At 38.8% G+C, this 20876-nt stretch overlaps 2 protein-coding genes across 2 annotated transcripts; one reads left to right on the top strand and one right to left on the bottom strand.

Moving 5' to 3' along the window:
* Nucleotides 1-450: 450 nt before the first annotated feature.
* Nucleotides 451-12391, bottom strand: jam2b (junctional adhesion molecule 2b). Its single transcript, XM_042495313.2, has 10 exons — nucleotides 12215-12391; nucleotides 8088-8153; nucleotides 7833-7943; nucleotides 7528-7677; nucleotides 4708-4889; nucleotides 4476-4584; nucleotides 4271-4378; nucleotides 2266-2284; nucleotides 2113-2164; nucleotides 451-1965 (listed from the first exon to the last, which is right to left on the bottom strand). The coding sequence occupies exons 1-10, from the start codon at nucleotides 12255-12257 to the stop codon at nucleotides 1927-1929; spliced, it is 879 nt and encodes a 292-aa protein (XP_042351247.1). The 5' UTR covers nucleotides 12258-12391; the 3' UTR covers nucleotides 451-1926.
* A 5198-nt stretch (nucleotides 12392-17589) lies between these two features.
* On the top strand, nucleotides 17590-20433 carry LOC148188530 (uncharacterized). The gene is made up of 2 exons (XM_088083361.1): nucleotides 17590-17747; nucleotides 18784-20433. Exons 1-2 carry the CDS (start codon nucleotides 17711-17713, stop codon nucleotides 20199-20201), a joined length of 1455 nt encoding a protein of 484 aa, XP_087939487.1. The 5' UTR covers nucleotides 17590-17710; the 3' UTR covers nucleotides 20202-20433.
* The last annotated feature ends 443 nt before the right edge of the window (nucleotides 20434-20876 follow it).

Raw genomic sequence — 20876 nt, 5'->3', positions numbered from 1 at the left:
TCGCTCCTCAGTAACTCCAACCTCTCCACCAAATATGGTCACAATACTTGCTTCGAAAAGCTACAATGGCAACGGCCAAAATGCCGACCTCTTCAAAATGTCAGTTCTCAAACCAAAAGGTGACATCACAGAGCTACATCCAGCATTTGCAGTCATTATTTAGTCATAAAACAAAAAATTGGACCAATTACATGTTTGACCTGATGATGGTGCTAGATTTAAACTCTACTGCCATCCGTTAGTCATGCTAAAGTGTGGTTACAAAACACATCGTGATCAGGATTAAATGACACTGTTAAATATTCAGGGCGCTGGGACACACAAAACTATGTGAATTGTTTTTTTTTTTAACACATGCAGATTTTAATGACACTGATTAAATCCCCATTATACCTCCTACTCCCTCCACCTGGCTCTGTTCCACCAATAAGCCAATAAACTCCGCTGTGCCAATTTTTCATCTTTCTTTATTGAATAAGAGAGAGACTCATCAGAACAGTATCAAAGATTTTAAAAGCTCCTAAAGCACCATTCAGTGTGTGCAGACACCCGTTCAATTCACATGATTTGAATTTATACAGCCAAACGTTACACAATTATGAGATCAACATGCAAACATGTTTTAAAAATATACACAAATAAATTCATATAAAAAAAAAAAACATCTCTGTATCTAAATATAAATGAAAGGCAAAAAGAAGAATATGTTATGTACAGCTTTTGTCATAATCTGTGTGGATGAGGAACAGTTAAGTGCCTATAGTTGGCATATGAGAGGTAAAAGACTTGGCACCCTATAGGGATAGTTAGGACTTTTTGACATGGGGTTGTATGATGTACTTATACGTAGTCAGTGTATTATCTACAGTAGACGTGGTTGGCACACCCCCAGACAGGAGAAGCTGCAGGAGTACAGAAGCTAAGCAATGCAAAGCTGTGCATGGGGGTCAGCAAACAAATGCATAAAAAAAGTCACACCTAAAGATGGACAGACAGACAGATTTACAAGAATGACACAGATAAGATCAAAACGACCTTGACTTTGATTTATATGATAGCTTCAGTTGCCAAACAAAAATCATTGTCTGGGGCGTCAGGTGGATCAGTGGATAAAGCAGACGCCGCATATATAAAGGCAGTATTCTTGGTGCAGCGGCTGTGGGTTCGATTCCGGCTTGCAGCCCTTTGCTGCACGTCATCCCCTCTCTCCCCCCTTGTCACACAAGCAATTTCCTGTCCTAAAATGCCAAAAAAAATATCTTTAAAAAAAAGCAAACACTTTCTGATGGTTAAGTAAAGCGGTGAAAATACTCTATATATTACACACAAAAAGTGATATTGATTTTTTAGGTGGACTTTTTTTAGGGGCCTAAAACAGGTTTTGTTAATGAACCCCATCCATATCAGCAGATCGCTTATCTTCCACATCAGACTCCAGCCTGCTTCTCGGCTGTGTGCAGACTGCCATCTTACTGTCTGTAATACACTGACTACTGACGGATAAGGACCCCATACGACCCCTCCTCAAAAGATCCAAAGTTTCCCTTTAAGTCTGAGAGGAGCTGGGGGGAAAAAAAAGACTTAAAAAACAAGATTTTGACACACAAGAAATATATGATAATGAAACATTATGTGAAAGCATTTGAAAGAGCAGAGTCAAACCCTGAATTTACAGCAGTGAACGTTTGTAGTAAATATGAAAGCAGTAACCTGCTTCCAAAATATCAACATATAAAAGTCAGTGTTTACAAAGCAATTGCGATTTTGCAAAATCTTTTTCGACTCTCTGTTTTTGCAAAACATTTGGAGATCCGTCCGTCCCAGAAAGCACTGAGCAGCCACCCAATAGCAGGGCCACAGTGGAGTAACTTTCTGGTGTGTTGAGTGGAGAGTATTCACTTTAGACTGTGGGAGAGAGTTTCCCCCTCAGATCATGAAGGAGTGAGCCTGCTTGTAGTGTTTGATCTGTAGAGAGCAGAGAGAGACATACAATGAATCATTTCCTTTAATTAGCAAGGGACCAGTGTTATCAGCCACTTATCAACTGAATTTAATGGCAACCCAGCGAGCAAAACAAGCCCTGGCACGATAACAATCCCTCTGATCACTCACGTTGCGGATGGGAGGAGGAGGAGGAGGAGGAGGAGGGCTGTAGGACTTGGTGCTGAAAGACAAAGGGTGGCCGTTCAGTCTGAGCTCATTACGAGCCAGTAACACAGAGCTACAGGCAAAACAAGAGTCCGACTGACAAGTGAAGCCTCTCACCTTTTTGTTTTCTTGTCCTCTGTTCAAAGACAAAGAAGAAAAGTTAACATTTATCATGATCGCTAACATACCAAAGAAGCTGTACATACGTCTGTATGCATTAGGACTCTTGTTTCTGTCCACCTGATAAATGCAAGTCCAATACTCAATCTCTCGCTGCTCTCCTGAGGGAAATGTTTGTGTTTAGAAGCTAAATGCTCCACTTTGTTAACTAGCTAATCCCAAATGTAGTCTGTCTGCTGTTTGGTGCTCTGCAGGGAGTGTATAGTGGATTTATCACAGCTTTTTCACTGCTGACCCATCAACAGAAGCACTTTGCTGCCACGACAGACAAAAAACCCATCAGTATCAGGTAATAATGTTTCTTGTTAAAGATGTTTTTCACATTTTTACAAAATATTTTCATGTTATAACAAGATTTTTTCACATTATTACGTCATAAAAACTTAGATCTGAACTTATGAACAGATTTTCCGTTAAAATCCAGACACGTCCCTGCTGATTTTGGCAGAGAATAGTTAAAATCTTTTCTAGTGTAGGTTTAAAGTACACATACTGATCACAATATCATCCACCAGGCACAATAACTGCAACATTTTGCTATCACTCATCCGAAGTATGAAGTGGAACTTAATCAAATTTGGTAAATGAGCCATATTCTTCATTAATCTGCTCCGCACACAGTTTCCATATTTTAACATGAGCTTCACATTAAATCAATCAGTTAAGTGATCACATTATGACGCAAAACGTTTTATGATACAACAATAAATTATCCCGTTTCAACATGAAACATTTTGCATTGTAACTATAGTTTTCTATAACGTGATAAGTTTGCATGATGTAACAATGTGAAAATGTCTTGTTTTAACATGAAAATATCTTGCAATAACAAGTAACCTTCAAAGTTATTACCTGATACTGATCAGTTTTGTTTCCCCTCTGGTTTGGAAGCAAGATGCTTTCGTACTGATCAAAGCAGTCGCCTGAACCAAAACACAATGAGTGAGCTAAAAAAAAAAGCTCTGTGACGCTGAGGTAAACTGCAGCGATGGATGATCATAGCTGTCAAATGAGATTCATTTTTGTGACTGATTCTCTTTTTTTTTTGGTAGATAACCTTATTCTGCTCTCTGGTTTCTTTAGACAATTAAGTTCATTTCATTAATGCTATATTCATACATTATATTGTATACTACCCTTTAAGATAAAATTACAAGCTACATTATGTGGTGCACCTTCTCACAGCTCTCACGTAATCAACTTATAAAGTTAATGCTGGAAGAAGGCAGCAGCGCGTTTGTTTAGAAATCTCGACACAGGTGCTCAAGATAATCAACAGATTGTGTTGTGAGCAGATTGTCCTCTGAGGACATCATGATGTTTACTTCGACAGAAAAAAAATAGTTCCTATGTGAAACTGCTTACAACAGGGTCAGTGGATTATCTTGAGTAACCAGGTCATGATTTCTGGAAAGAGACATTGCTGTTGAGTTTTTCAAAAAAAGCTTTTTTTTTGCCTCACTGTGTTACTGATGACACGTCTGTACAATTCTGTTTTACACATTAAGAAATGTTTTCTCTCGTATAAAAATTCATTTCACTTGCTTCGCAAGATGCATCTTTATTCAAAGTCAAAACTCTAATTTTCACTGCCGAAAAGGTAAACACTTAATGTATCTGTTGGCGTTGAGTCACTGAGATTTATGGATATGGTTTTTGTTTTAAATAAAAGTTTTTTAAATGACCTGCTTGTTTTTACCTCTTAATTTTTATACTTTATATCTCAGATGCAAATGTTTTTATTAATGAAATGTAAAGTCTGATTACATGAGAAGCTCAAACTGGGGCCTCTCTTTCCATCTCTCTCTCTCTCTCTCTCTCTCTCTCACACACACACACACACACACACACACACACACACACACACACACACACACACACACACACACACACACACACACACACACACACACACACACACACTCAAACAACCACTACTCACTCTTGCAGCAGCCTTGGCGTCGGCAGACACACACACAGATGCAGCAGAAAAGGATGAGCGCCAGAAAACCTGCAGCCCCCGCTATTAGAATCGTCATATTCAAAGGATCTAGGAGGGGAGGGAGGAGATTATTTCAGCATTTTCTGTAGTTTAAATGTCTCACTCCAATCAACAAAGAGGAGTTGTACAAAAAAAAAACACTAACATTCAATAACTTTCAGCTGTTTGGCCACACAGCTCTTTGGCGCCCCCACGCTGTTGGAGGACTCACAGCGGTACATCCCTGCATCTGTTTTGGACACGCTCTTGAACTTCTGCTCCAGACAGACACAAGGTGAATTACAGAAAGCAGCACCTGCATGTGTTTCTGCACATGTAAATCTGTGTGTTTATATTCCTGGTTGCATTTAATCGTTTGTGACTTAGTGTACACTCACCAGTGTGCCTTTGTTTGTGTCGACGCTGTATGGAGTATCTGCTGTGGTCGTGAGAGCTCTGTTGTCTTTGTACCAGCGGTAGGTGGCAGGAGGCACACTGAGTTTGTCCTTACAGAGGAGCTCCAGGCCGGAGCCCACAAACACCGAGCTCGGCACCTCGCACGACGGGATGTGAGGAGGCACTGAGGATGCAGAGAGAAAAAACAGCTTAAAGATTTACAAAAAGATAAGATTTGTAATTTCTGAGAATATAAATTGTGGATGAAGATCCGAAGATTCTGGTGATTTATTTACTGCACCAAAGCACCAATATTAGCAATAATCAATAGGCCTGCACCAAAGTTAAACTGGATTTAAATGACTTACTCCTCTACCAGGTCTTGAAGCTGAAACCGGTGTTGTCATTATACTTTGAGTTGGTGATAATTCTTCGCTCTTTGTATGTTATGATGTATAAGCAATATACTATATCATAATGCTTTTCCATAAAATCAAGTATGAAACTGTTCATGATGAAAAAATAGTGGGATTTTTTATTTTTGGCTAATCCAGCAAATTAAATATTTAAGAGATTAGGAATTTAGTCACACTATGCCATGCAGAAATCATTTTTAAAAAACAATTTTGCCATAACAAACAAAAAAAAACAACAAAACTGCATGTCTCTGAGAAAACTGGATCCGGTAAATTTAAACCGTTCAGTTGTAAGGTGGCCGTACTAACGCCTGAGCAAACACCGTTCATAGCATTCATCTTTTCCCTCGTTCTTTCACATGACACTGAAATACAGAAAACACTAAACAAAAGGTAACAAGGTGGCGTGTATTTTTGTTGTCAGTTGCCTAGCAACGTTGACACTAAACCACTTGATCACAGAAAATATTCACATGTGCACGTTACTGTGTCAAGGACACAACATTATGAGTTACCAGCACATGGGCCTTTTTTAAAGACACCTTGAGGTGAAATAGACATTTTCAAAGCTCTAATCTAGTATTTACACTGCAAAAACTGCTGATCTAACCAAGTGTAATAATCTTATATTTAGATTAAAAAATCTAGTTAGTCTTGTTTTAAGTATAAATGGATTATCTCGTGCTGACTAGGAAAGATCATTTGACTTAATTCAAGTAAATATCACTTGCCTGGTCTTGTTAAGCATCTTTGTCTTTTTCTGAGTTATTTTTAACTAGATACAGGAGACAAGTCTGGAAACATCCACTTCAGGTCTATAGAAACCTTATTTTAAGCACTAGTATGTCCAACTCGGCTTAAATAAATTGCTTGAAATTAGTGTTTTTGATCTTATTTCAAGATTTTATGGGCTATAATGAGAGTCACACAGTTTTACTGGTTTTAAGACATCTTAACAAGCAAAATTAGCTTACTGCACTGGCAGCCAAATTTGCTTCTTTTAAGTGCAAGTATGCTTAAATCTAGGGTGTTTGGCCTTAAATTTGACAGGCCATTTTTGCAGTGTATTAAACATTGTCTGTTGTTATGAGCTAAATTTAAAAGTTAAATGTGTGTTACAATGTGTTTTTAGAATCAATACTCACTACTACTACTACTACTATCAATACTAATGACTTATCTTGAACTCGGGCGCAATAACACAATGTTCTGAATAACGTGATTTGGGGCGACTCTTAAAAGCTCGTAAAAGTGCACTTCACTGTTAGTTAGTAATCTCTATTAACAGATATCTGCATATGTTTGCAGAATCTGAAGGGCTCATTCGAAGGTGACAAAAAGCCAAAGATTCTTAATTTCAGGTTACTATAAACAATAAAAACATAGCTGTAAATGGTAAATGTAATATTTTCCAAACAGATCCCCCTAAAGCAGGGGTTCTCAGACTTTATATTCAAAGGTCCGAATCTGATCTCTATTCAAGGCCAGAGGTCTGAAACAATTGGTGATAAGCAAATTACTTTTATTAACTTTATTATAACTGAATTTCTTTGACATCCCTCGTCTCCATTTTCCCTCAAACAGAGTCTTAACTATCTCATTTAAACACTTTTTAACTACCTCTGCATCAAAAAAAAAGGACTTTTTGCTTTTACCCAGCACCCAGGCCACTCGCAGAGGCTTCAGTAGGTCTCTCTCTGAGATTTAACTGTTGAAGTTTTGTTCTCCTCACCTCTGTATACTGAGAATATTGCTGTTTGAAGTATCTGAGCTTTGTGTCATGGTGGCGTTTAACATTTCCACTCTTTAAAACCTTCCAAATCAAACACACGGGCTTCGTGCTGGATTGGGGCCAAATGAATGTATATTTCTCTGTCCACTCGTCGTTGAAAGCTCGGTTTTCTCGGTTCCTGGTTCTTTTCTTTGCACATTTGGAAATGCACATCCTCACCACTGGAAACATAATTTACACTGACAGAAGACGCTGAACGTCTCGCTTTCTTGTGCTCGCAGTACAGAACGTGAACGCCTGTTAGCCGACCCTTGAACTCTGACCCATGAGGGCCTAAAGACTGCACACCGCTCCTTTATCTCTCATCCTCCTAACCTGACAACAGGTGAGGGAGAAGAACAGTTCTTAGCTCTGAATAATTATGCTGAAACAAAATGTTTAATTAACTCTGATCTTGCAACTAAATCCTGCCCATATTCTTTCAAAATTACGCGACGTTACGGAAGCTAAAGATGCTCTAACAGTAATATGATGCGATTTTAAAAGGCGGCATTTACTGTCCGACACTTCCTGGACAAAACAAAGCAACTGACAAAGTTCACAGCTCATTTGTCCCACACAAATACATTTACATCACCCTGCTCATAATCACAAAAACAAATTTTCTGTCATACCGAGCACATTGAGGGTTACAGTTGCTTCTCCGAGGTTGACGTGGTCCTCGCTGGCAGTAACCTCACAGCGGTATTCCCCCGAGTCTTTCTGAGTTACTGAGTGTATCGTCAGCGTCGCTCCCTCCACCTTCGCCCGTCCGGCATAAGACCCTATCAGTGAACGGTGATAGAAGATGAACAAAACTTAAAAATAGAATAAATCAAATGGGAATTACCAATTGATGACGGGGAGAAAGACAGCTAAATATCAAGGATTCAGTTTGAAGAAGTCTGAGGAATTCATGCGGTAAATGTCTGTTACTCACCAGTAAATTTGTGATTAAAATAAACAAATGTCACCCCCTTTCCTTTCTTCTTCCACTCGATTCGAGGGTTCTGATCTTTCTCCGTCTTGAACTCACAGGCGAGCACAGCATCTGGAAGTCGATAGATAGACTTTTGGTTTTGCAGGTAGTTTTTCCCCAATATTTGTTGCTACTAATCCTGATGTTTTTCTGTCACAACTGCGTACTCATGAAAACTGATGAAGTGATACTGAATATGCGGATGTACAGTCTCACCTGTGTGCTCGTGGACTTCCACTTTGGGTTTACTGCTGCTTACTATCACTGACAGAGAGACGGGACCTGCAGGGGAACATAATCCATCACTGTATGTAAATGGTTAAACAGTTTTAAGTCAAGTACAGTAGTCTAACGTCTGCTAACAATATTGACAAGAACAAGAATTACATACTGCTGTATTTGATATATCTGATATGTCTGTTTTCAGAAGTTGAGCGTGGTGGAGCTTTTCGGACTTAACCAATGTTAACATGATAAAAAGCCCGAAAATGAGTCACAACCTTCACATACAAGACATGGATTCACATTTAAGATAAGAAACACAAACAAAAATTTCAGTACACATATGCATATGTATACGTACATAAAGCTGACCAAAATAAACACAACTAATGGCAAACAAGATTCAGCACATCTGATGAAACACAGACGGCTGTTTAAGAGTTTGGGAGCAGAAACCCTAAACTCAAGGTCACCTCTCGATTTAATATAGGAACGGGGAACAGACAGGAGACCCTGATCGGAGGATCTGCTGGTATATAACTCTGCTATATATGCAGGGGCCAGGCCATGCAAAGCCTTGCAATTAATTAGCAAAATTCTAAGATCTGGGTTTAACTGGAGGCCAGTGAAGGGAGACAAGAATAAGGGTGATATGGGACTGATGATGTACTGCATTTTGTACCAATTGAAGTTAAAGACGACTGCAATGCAAGCGAGGAGGGAGCTGCAACAGTCTAAGCAAAAAAAGATTAAAGTATGCGCTAGAAGTTCCAAATTCTTTGCTGATAGCATTGGTTTCATTTTTGCAATATTTCTCAACTGGAAAAAAATGACTGAATAAGTTTAGTAATCCAAAGTTCAAATGTTGGTCAAACAGGATACCAAGACTCTTATGTGTGTAGCATCATCCTGGTGGTGCCAGGAGCGGTGGCGTGTAGGAATGCAGGTGATGGATGACCCTCCGACAAGCTGCTTTATCCCGACCTGATAACCTCTCAGTAATCTGTCCCTTCAGCTCGTGCACAAAAGCCCACAGAGAGCTCACATTCATCACACAAAAATGCATCAAAGTATGCAAACATGCTGTAATGTACCAAAGAAAAAAAACACATTTAAAGTTATGAAACACCCAACATCCCTCTGCAGCCTTCAGCTGATCCAGAACTCTGCCTCCCAGGATTTTGACATTTCACCATCCTAGCTTCCTTACAGTGACTACCTGTTGCTTTTTTGGATTTTATGGTATTATTGATTACTTACAAAGCCCTGACAGACCACACTGCAAAGGAAATTATCTGATGGGTTACTGCACTGTCCCTTCTTGCACCCCAAGAACCTCAAATGTGTCAATCTTTGTCGTTCCCAGGTCCAAATTAATTTACAAATTGTGATGGATTTCACTAGCAACATGTTTTCACAGCAGAAAAAAACCCAAATCAAACCTTTATTGAAATAGGGTTAAATATATATATTCCTATTAATGTTATGGGTTTTTTTGTATTGTGAAAACATAAATCTGCCATAAATTCATTGCAGCTAACTTCATTTCAACCTGCCCTCAGCTGTTGTCAGTACCTGGATTTAATTCATACATCTGCCATCGAAATTCCATAATGTATTTACTATACCTCAAATATGCAGGATTTTTAAGGAGCAATACCACTTTATACGTTGTCTTAACTGCAATATTTGGTGCAAGAATTCCACTACAGCAATCCTCTGTGCAATTATTCAAAAGAGCAACATTTTTCAACTCTTAAATGTCGGCTATATTTACCATGTTACACATATTGTATATATCCATAATGTTTTTCTTACTCTCGTATATATCTGTTGTACATTGTAGCATCACATGCATATTTTATATTTCCAGCTTTACATACTAGTTTTACACATTGCATTGTAGCACGAGGCACAAAGTTTCATATTTTTACACACTTTAAACACTATGCACATTATACATATTTAGAATTGTAAATATTAACATACAAGTGCTAATTCTTTCTTATGATTACTGTATTTCTATTTTATATCTTATATTTTTACACACTTTACATGCTCAGCACATTATACATACTTACAATTTTAAAATATTTACATACTAGTACCAATTGTTTTTAGTATCCCTGTATTTCTATTTTGTATTTTTACATACTTTGTGCTGGTACTTATTTCTGCTTTATATAATTCTCTAACCTTTGCATCAGAGTGACTGTAATGAACCACAATTCCCCCTGAGGACCAATTCAGTATTTCTGATTCTGATAGAGGACAAAAGTACTTCTAACAAGACAAAAGGGAGCAATTAACAGTAAAATGACAAAAATCTCTGTGTCAAATCACCTGAGGAGCTTTAACTTGAGAAACATCCATGCATACGTCTTGTTTTGGCATTATGAAGAGAATATTTGGGAGCAGTAAGCGTGTGTGTATGTGTGTGTGTTCTTGGCATACACATGCATGGAAAGCATGCTTTTATTGCACAGACAAAGCAGCTCTTTGTGACAGTAACCTTACCCTTCTCAGCTGGCACAACACACACACTCACACACACACACACACACACACACATATCTGTACTGGACAGGATCTATACTGATTGAACCTTTAACCCGCAGTCTGACCTAAACCTGATTTTAACAGCAGACCTGAATCTTCGCCATGAACTAATTTACAGAATGTCAACAGAAAACATTTCTACATGATTAAAAAGCATTATAAAGTGCTTAATATCTACTTTAAATTCAGTATTAGGGACCATACCATTACAATGCACTGGGCACTAATGAAAACGCTTCACCAGCCTTCTCCTAAACTGAGGATAATGATTTCAATCTTTTAATCTCTGTTAGGAAATTTGTTCCTCACAAGTAAATGCTAAAAAAAAAGATCAAAACGAACGTCAAAGCTGCAATTATCGACATAAAGCATGTTGTTTGGAAAGTAGCCTCTGCCCCTTAGAAATCCCACAGCAACTTCAAATACATTATTTCTAGATAACAAGTGGCCGTTTTCATCTCAGTCCAATCAAAAACAGGGTCATTTGGGGGCCATCTTCAAACTAAAATGCTGGGATCCCAGACTCCTCCGCATGTAGAGCCACGAGATGTGTTTCATCAGCTCGTTGATCTCGGTTTCAAACAGCATCAGAGCAGGTTCGATGTAAACATGTAAACCCAGCTACAACCACACCCTGCATAATCTCAGCCTCTGACGCAGTCCCTTAACACAGCACACCTCCTCCGCTTAACATACATGAACTTATCGCACAAACTGATGATCAATAAAAAACAAACTAGTCTGCTTTGTGTTGTGTTATCACAGTATAAATCGCACCTTCTTATTAGAAAAAAAATCACATTGTCCTGCATTTCTGAGGGACTGTGCAAAGGTGATTGTGGAGAAAGAGGGGGCAGAAAAGGGGTAAGGTTATTTTTTCTTTCTTTTTGTTGAAAAACAAAAAACTTCTGGAAGTTTTTTTTTCTGTTTTTAATCTTTAAAATGTATTTTGCCAATTAGTTTTTGGGACTAACAAACGAAGAAATGACAAAAATTATTCAATATTAAGGTGTATTTTCAAGGTTATTGCACTTAAATGTTTATACTTTGTTTTATGTTAATGTGAACTCATTTGTATGAAGAAATATTAAGGTAAATTGTAGGTTTTTTCTTAATGAGGAGGGTCTGAGTAAATAGTTAATACTGTTTACAGTCTTACTTTTTAATTTCTTAAAAAGCAAAACGTTAGGATGACACCCCCTTCCTGCACAAATAATTTTTGTACAGTCCCTAAATGTCTTACTTACTTTTTGATTCTTCTATGGACACCTTTACAAACTTTACCGTTTTTACCAAATTAATTCTACTGAAATATGAAATAAAATATAAGACATCAAAATCCAAAATTGTGAAAATGTAGTTGCGTTAATAAATGAGCATCTTGATAAAAACGCACCACAAACTACAAGCTCGTCTTAACACGTGCCTGTTTACATTTTCTAAACTTCCCTACACATCCTCTGTTCATGCAATGCATCTCTTGACCTATCAGCTTCCCTTTCCAAGATTAATAACTTTAATATATTGTTAAATAAAGTTTCTAAAAGCAGGAGGAAACTCACAGTGCAGTAAAGTGATGAGAAGAGGCAGCGCCAGCATCTTCATGGTGATCAGTCACGGTGAGTTCAGATCCGTCCTGAGGTCTGTGGTTGTCCGCTGAGTCTGGATGGGATTAGTTTTACTCCAAACTTTTTGCAGCTTCTTCAAGTTTCATCTGCAGCACGCGCGCACTTTCGCGTATCCTGGACAACTGGCGGGGAGCGCGCGCAGGGGGTTGAACACACTGGCCTCAGCACGCAGAGCAGCCAGGAGGAATATGAGCTCTGTTTTCACGCAGGTCTGTTCTTTGAAATGTTAGTATCTAATTAAGTATCATTAGGTCTGTCTTCAAACTCTTTTTTTTTTTTTTTACTATTCTATTTTACTTTATTTGACATTAGAATATTAAAAAAATATGACACAATAAAGTCCAAGACAGATTTGCATTGTGGTCTTTTGTGCAAACATAAAATTTGCACAGGAGTCCACATGTAAATGCAGCATCATTCAAGCACAGAAAGGTTGAAATAAACTAAGTTTATTTACTCAGTATGACTGATATTTTTTGTAATCAGAATCTAGTTTGGAAACAATATGACAAAAAAATCTAAAAAATGTCCCTCATAATTAACCTACAGAGAACTGTCACCTGAATCTGCAGCTCTTTTCAGCTTTGCAAAGCTTTACTGAGAGTTTCAGCTCATTGTCTTGCTGTCCAAGCTGTAACTTCAGTGTTCTGCATAGTGTTCACTCTCATTGCGCCATTTTCAGACAAAAAAACCCTTTAAAAACTCACTGTTCACTGCTTAGCCAGCAGCAAACAGAACATAGAAACAGTTAGAAACTAGCCGGCAAATGCAAGTTGCTAACAAAAGCAAATGTTTGATAAAAACTTTACTATACCATCTAAAAAGGTGATGATATATCAGCGTTAACTTGTTTGTGCAGCCCCCAAGTAGCCAAAAAGAATCTGTAATTTTATTTTATTTTTTTAAAGTAAAACAAATCAAGTACAATCAAGTACAGTAGGTTGGCTACTTAAGTCAACCCAATCACCAGAAAGATGTTGGCATTATATGTTTCTGCAAACCATGAATATGTAACATTTGTACATTATTCTGTATCAGATACATTTACACTTTATTTCTCAACAATGCTGTAGTGAAGGTTCAGGTACAAATATCTCTTGGTTATGGTTAGGAAAAGATCATGTTTTGGCTTAAAACACCTCTGTTTGGTAGCACAAACGCTGCTGTAAAAGCAGGGATGGGTTTATAAATAAACCATCCAGGTTCAGTGGTACAAACTCAAATGCTGCAAAGTTCTACCAAAATACGGCCAGTGTCATTTTCTGTTGTACTCGAACAGATGTCTGCAACTGGGCAGGCCACACCCAGGTCCTATGGCTCAAACATCCGACAATGCCACAATTTGTTGGTTAAAAACACTCAGGTTTGGTGCCACAAATGCAGGTGGAAACACCACAAAGGCTCACTAAAATTTGTTTTTTGCTGTTGTTGGTTTTGAACTGGGGTCTGCAACTTGGTAGGCATCACGCTATGATCCATTTTTTCAGTATAAGTCATTGTTCTCAATCGAGGTAAACAACTTTTTCATTTCTCTGTTGCAATATAACTTCTACAACTTAAAAATATAAAAGCCTGTACCTCACAAAATGTTGCCAAATTTGAACATTTTGCAAAAACATCCTCAGTATCTTTGCAGCACAAGCCTCCTCCTTGTTGTCTGCAGATCTGTCAACAAGTAAGAGCCCTTATTGCAAAAAATCTGCACGGGAAACTAGGCCAGCTTTTTAGGAATCTATAAATACAGTCTCTGTCAGACATTTGTTAAAACCATGCGATGGTCCATCTGAATTTAAAAGATGAAAATCACTGTGCTTTGAGTTGTGAGTGTAATAGGAGGTGCAGAGATGTGACAGCTGCTGGTTGAGCTACTGTGTCCTTGGCTATTAGGTTTCTCACCACCAGCGGCCACACAACAGCTCATTGTCGCTCATTCTGGTTAATGTGCACACATGCTTACATTTGTGGCCATATGCACACACAAAGACACACACAGGGTCCCTACATGCAGACACGTGTGCATACACATAAGAGAGTCACAAAATCTCTGCCACAGCACCTGTTCACTATCAACAATCCCAGCTGCTCCGCTGCGAGCAGGACACGCTGATGTCATGTTACACACAGTAACACACACACACACACATCCATAACAACACCGCTCAGCACTCACTGCTCACTTTAGACAAACATGTTTCACATAAACAATCTCCCCCACACAATGAGCCAAACACACGACACTGACACTGATCTTTGATAGCAGCCGCCGTAGTTCCTCACATATTACTGCACAAACTTCAACATAACACCGTGGCTGCTTTCTGCCAAAAAGTTTCGGCTTTCAGACTCAGTGTGATGTGTAAGATCTGTGGTGTTCCCTTTAAATTAACAGCTTAATTTCAAAAAATGTGAGATTTTGCACAACATAAAGCAAAATGAACGAGTGAGTTTAGCATAAAATAAGGAGGAAACCTAATCTACAGACAAAAACACAATTCAAAGTTTCACCCGAGTTTTTTTTTTTAAGATTTAAGGGAAGGAGATTTTGTGACCTACCTGTCTGGCAGTGTCTTTTTTTAGATGAACTTGCTTGCAGGAACAAAGGGAGGAGGACTCAAATGTAGACAAATACCTGTGAGGCAAGGGAGGCAGGTAGGATGAAAGGACATTTTCTTCAGACAAAATCTGGCAAAACGAAGACAGTCAAACAAATCCAAGAGGGCACGACAGGTGAGCAGGTCACAACACGTCAAAATCCAGAACCAAGGAACAAAATCAAGTACAGATTTGGGTTTGGGTGACTGGAAAGCAAATGCATCTTTGTCAGTTTGGCAGTGAATGAGTGGAAATGGGTTGATGAGGGAAACTGGAAACAGGTGAGCGGGGGAATGAGATTGTCAGGTGACTGGGACAGGTTGGTAAGTCGGAGGGCATCTGGGGGGATGGCTGGGATGGATGATGAGGAATGGCATGTCTTGAGATTCAACGGCCTGAGGACTGAGGGGTGGACTGAATCAATGAGTATGTTTACATGCACAAAATATTCTGGTTTTTGCCCTTATTCCGAAAAAGACAATATTCTTACTGAGCTGTTTACATAAGTAATCAAAACTAACACTCTTGTTTACATGCAGTGGTGCATACTCCAAATAACATGTCACTTGTCATTTTGCTTCTTTGCATCAAAATAGGATATTTTTTTCACTTTGTTGGCCTGTGTCCGTCCTTTCTTCACCTTCTTGAAAAGGTCCGTGCTGTGCAATTCCAAAAAGACTTTCCTAGCTCGCCTTCCCAACTAGAAATGTGTGATTTTCTTTTGCATGCATTTCTTCTGCTAAAGACAAGAGGCTGTACGTTGCAAACTGTGATTAAAAAAACAATTGAGACGCATATTCCAAACTGGCTGTATAAATGTCCTGATAATGCTCCTAAACCCTAAACAATACAGACATATCACACGTCTTCATCCAAAAATGCAAAATTCTTAAAATAGTCTAATTTGGAATATTTAAACTGAATATGCTGTTTACATGACCCACATCTATTTCAAAATAATAAGGGAATATCGGTGTGCATGTAGCCAGTGAAAAGAACTGAAAATGTGTGTGAATGGATGAATGAGTCAAATAGTAAAGTGCTTTGTCTGGTGAGGTAGAGAGGTCCAATAAATGCAATCCATTTACTGTCTGATCAGCAGAAAGCCATGCCTTTGAGCCAGACTGCACAATACAGGGACACTGACTCTGGTAAAACTCATAAAAAGATTACTGAACAATCCTACTGGGCACAGGCCCAGGGGCCCAAAGTGTCAGGGGGCCCACCTGACCCTTAACTGCAAAATGTCACTCAAATTAACACAGTGAGCAGAAAGACTAAACATGACCAGCAAAGGAACTGCAAAAAGAGGCAAAATAACTACAAAAGGGGTAAAACAGCTACAAAGAGATTCAAAATGACGACCAAGAGACACAAACTCACAAAAAGATGCATTGCAGTTACAAAGATGAAAAAAGGAAGGCTAAATAACTATAAAGTGTGTGTCTGGCTCCTCTTTAGGAGAGGTGGGGAGGGGGACTTAAGAAAGTCTTAAGGATGAGCAGCAGCCACAGAGCACCCAACCACCCTGCACGTCCCTACCAACCAATCACAGCTCAGAAGACATGTTCAGAGGGACACAGACAGTAGCTCGACAAATTTTAAGGTGGGTGGTCTGCAAGATCAGAGGATCACCACAAAGGATGACTAAAGAGGGAAGAAATATTCATTCTGATTCGGTGAGCTCTGGTTTTGAGCTCTGGTTTCTGTTGAGACATGCTGATATGAGGAAATACACAGAAAAGCAATAAAAGCATTAATATTTATGGTTTACGTGTTTTTATGAACCCAAGTTTAAAGTACATTTCCTCCAAGCCACCGTCATAATGTGCCCCCTTCCATTGTTTAATTACAGCTGCATTTTGTGGCGTCAAAGAGAGAGACCGAAAATAGTTAATTGTTTCTGGAGTTCATCAGTGTCAGACATGAATACCATTTCAAATGAAAACCTTTAAATATGGCTAATTATTTTCAAATTGAACAAGTTAGAGTCCTGTTGTAGAAAACCTCAGTAACTGGAAGGTTGCTGTGAAACTGACACTATTAACTATTTCAATTTTGTGGCTAGACTGTTAGTGAAAATGCCCATATTATGTTTTGTTTTGTTTTTTTAATTTATATTACATGCCAGTTTTACTCTTTGGTCCCCACCTAACCTTCTTATTTTTTTTGGTAATTATCTTCATTGTTGTTGTTGTTTTTCTTTTAAGTTACTTTGTGCATAACTTAAATTGCACCATTATATTTGCTCTAATCCCTGCAATGTTTTAAATCCTGCTAAAGCTCTTTGTAACTTTGTTTTCAAAATTGCTTTATACATAAAGTTTATTATTAGTAGTATTATTATTACTAAATATCAGTTCAAGAAACAATGAATAATCTATACCTTCAGTATTTTGCATTCATATCTAGCATATTAAAAAGATAAATGAGCAATGAAAATATAGATTCACTTCACTGAGGAACAGTTCTGCATTAAGTATGATTGTTTATTTACCCGGTTGTTGATTTCTTTGGAGGAGCCTTGAAAACGTGAACTTTCTACCCTCTTGATTATGATGGACTGCATGCCAAGGGGAAATAGAAGAGAAAAAACATGTCCTTTAGAGAAGATAAGGTACCGGGAAGGCCTCGGTTTATGACTTACTGAAAGAAAGTCAAAATAAAAGGGGTAGGACTTATGGTGTTCATAAAGATAAGGTGTACCATAACCAAACACAGATAAATAGCCGTCACAGAGAGAAGAGAGGCATATGAACAGGTGATAATAACTCAAGGCCGTTTGACAGTAAATCACAGTCTACAATCCAAAACACAGATTCAGTCAAACAGATCAAGATGAAGACGCTGGCACTGCTCTCACTGAGCCTGGCAGGTAAGAGATTTTACTCATATTTATCTACGAGTGTGTTCCCCAAAAGACTGACTTCTACTTCACGTTTTATTGTGTCTTAGAAATTTGTTCTGTTAAATTTTGTATGTCGGATCTGTTTCCTAAACACTTCCCGTTCGCTGAAGATTTGGTATTTAGTATCAACAAAATTTCAATCAATTATCTGCTGTATTGACTTAAGTTAAAACATATCTGCCTGTGATTTGGTCTATGAGCTTTGGCGCGTCATTAAAGAGACTCTAGTTAATTATCAACACAGTGAAAGAAAGCCTCTGTTTCTTGTAGCAAAGTCTATCAAATGACTACAAAAAGACATTATATCATCACAAAAAGCCAAACAAACAACAAGTACCCCTTTTCCACTCAAATTAAAACCAAATCTTTAAACATGGGTAAAATCACCAAGATAGACTGCTTTTCCTTTGCTAGGAGACCAGAGTTGTGTACACAGCCTTTCTGTTTGTTTGTTTTTTTCTGGTGTCGCACGTTGAACATTAAAGATGCACCAGAAAACAGTTAAGAAAACAGTAGAAAGCAGCAACAGAGCCAAACAAAAATGTTACAGTGGTTACCTCATTTTTTCAAAACAAATCTGTTACTTATTCAGTCTCTCTTTCACACTCAGTGCTGATTTATTTTGAGTGATTTTCTAGTGTCGCTTATACGGAAAGTATTTTGTGGCAGCACATTATTGAACCATCATTTCGTGCTATTTTTATCAATTAGCTCCACACTTAGCAGGTGTTCGTATGTTTTTCTGCAGTGGGAAAGGGACTAAAGAGGCACAAAGTCAGACAGTCACACTGTCTTGCTCTTGTTAGAATATTTTTTTATTTTTATAAAATTATATAATAATGTAATATAAAAATATAAAGTATTCACTTACTCCGAATCCTTTTTGAACATGTATGGGAGGTGTTAGTATGTCTGTAGTCCCATTTTCTCATAATTAGTCCATGGGTACAAATAAGAGATTTGCCTTTTTCCATCAGTTTTATATTTTATTTTCTCTTTGCAGTGGCTCTGGGGATGCCATCATTTGCTTCAGATGTGGCACAAAACCCTGTGGTGACCGAAGAAGACCAGAGCCCTGTGATAGGAGACTGGGTTCCTGTGCAGGGTCACGTGGTGGTGGAGGATCCCGCACCACAAGTCAGACCTGTCTCTGAGGAGCAGCAGGAGAAATTGGCTCCCGTGATAGTGAACATGGAGCAGAGTATGGTGGAGCAGGAGATCAAAGTGAAGCCACAAGATGGACAAGAGCAAGAGGGCGAAGTAAAGACAGAGGTTAAAGCAGAGCTGGAGGTTAAGGAGGAGCAAGAAATTAAGGTGGAGCCGGACGTTCAGGTGGAGCCAGAAGTTATGGCTGAATTGAAGGTTGATGACCCCGACTTTCGGGTGGAATCAGAGGTTGAGGTGGCGCCAGATGTTCAAGAGGAGTTTCAAGCGCAAAGGAACCTCGATGCAGAGACTGAAATAAGCCCAGAGATTGAAGAGAGGCACATCGACATGGAGGGAAAAAATAACCTGGCGGGCGAGCCAATCATGGAGCTGGAGCCTCTAGATGATGACAACATGTCCGAAGAGGACTTGAGCAACACTGAACTGTCAGAGGTGGAAAAGTCTATGATAGCAGCATTTCAGAATCAACCGATGTCGGAGGAGGAGGAGGGGCTGATCAGGGAACGTTACTATACTTTAGATGGAGAACCAGATGTTCAAAACAAATATCGGGTGGAAATGATCCCAGAAGCCGAGAAAGAAACAGGTCAGGAGTTCAAAGGGAGGCACATCGACTTGGTGGGAAAGTATGAAATGGCGGGCGAGCCAATCATGGAGCTGGAGCCTCTAGATGATGACAACATGTCTGCACAGAGCAATTCAGAGCTGTTAGTAAAGAGGAAATACGAACCAGTGGGTGAGCCAATCATGGAGTTGTTACCCCTAGATGACAACACGGAGAAGTCCGAAGTGGGAGAGACTTTGAGGGCGACATTTCAGAGTCAAGATCCTGCCAGCCAACTTCTTCCAGAGGAGCAAGAGGGGCTCATACGGAAGATGGCTGGAGAGCCGATCATGGAGCTCGAGCCTGAAGAGGAAGAGGCATTTTTACACCAACAGCTGATGCCAGATGCTGCTATCATGGGCGCAGGGCCGTCTCTGGACTTTAAGGGGCAGCAGATTCAACCTTTAGAGGAGTATTTCCAAAACGAAGAGGCCAGGGTGTGGGCGGACACACGGCCAGACTTTCACCCGAAGGCGGGCTCGGAGTATGTGATGATGGAGGAACCAGGAAGACAGTCGGTTAGGGAGGAGGACCTCTTTAGGGAGCCACACATGGAGAACGACCCTATGCTCTATGAAGGAGATCAGCTGGCGCCTCAAAGAGAAAGGAGGTCTTTGATGAGGCAGGGAGTTGAAAGTCCTGAAGACTGAAGATTATCACCAAAGCCAGACTAAGTATAAATAAAATACTTCACATACAGTATGAAGAGGAATGATTACAGTGACCAAAAATCAGTGTTCACAAGTGCATGTGAGTTTTGTTTAAAAGTAAAAATGTGACGGTATCCTCTAAAGAGAAACAATACTGAGTAATGCTGTAATTTTTTGCATCAGTTTATGCTGTAAATGTCTATTTTTTTCAAAATAAAACAAATGTCCTCTATTACTTTGGTGTTTTTAATGTGAATGTTTTACATTTTGAGAGAAGTGTGGGGTAAAACTTTTAACCAACAGATACCAGAAATATTGAAATGAAATACCCTTATGAGTCATTGCCAAATTAAGTACTCCCTAATTTGCATACATTTCTAAAACACATCTAAACTTTGGATAAAGCCAGGTTCAAATGAGTCAAACATTCTTACAAGGGTATTTGTGGATATCTCTTTTTATCACTCAATAAATTAGAAATTACTGTTCACAGCCATAAAAAATCTATTAAGCCATGTTTTTTTAGGAATAAAATGTTCTATAAATCAGGCTATGGATGATGTATAAACAAATCCCTCTATTAAAACATTCATAATGCTGACATGAATAAAACTGGAAAGTTTGGTGGATATACGTGATTTTTTGTTCAGAGGATGAATACAAAAATACTCATTT

Source organism: Plectropomus leopardus, chromosome 10 (assembly GCF_026936395.1).
Source record: "Plectropomus leopardus strain MGB_pleo_1.0 chromosome 10, ASM2693639v1, whole genome shotgun sequence".
Classification (NCBI taxonomy): domain Eukaryota; kingdom Metazoa; phylum Chordata; class Actinopteri; order Perciformes; family Serranidae; genus Plectropomus; species Plectropomus leopardus.
The sequence above is the reverse complement of the archived record's forward strand: the minus strand, read 5'-3'. Positions and strand labels throughout refer to the sequence as shown.

Excerpts from the sequence above, each read along its gene's own strand:
- jam2b (XM_042495313.2), bottom strand. The coding sequence starts at position 12,257 with ATGAAGATGCTGGCGCTGCCTCTTCTCATCACTTTACTGCACT. Across the intron at positions 7,944-8,087 it reads GGAAGTCCACGAGCACACAG|ATGCTGTGCTCGCCTGTGAG; the intron begins GTGAGACTGTAC and ends ATCGACTTCCAG. Across the intron at positions 4,585-4,707 it reads ACACAAACAAAGGCACACTG|AAGTTCAAGAGCGTGTCCAA; the intron begins GTGAGTGTACAC and ends TGTCTGGAGCAG.
- LOC148188530 (XM_088083361.1), top strand. The coding sequence starts at position 17,711 with ATGAAGACGCTGGCACTGCTCTCACTGAGCCTGGCAG. Across the intron at positions 17,748-18,783 it reads GCTCTCACTGAGCCTGGCAG|TGGCTCTGGGGATGCCATCA; the intron begins GTAAGAGATTTT and ends TTCTCTTTGCAG.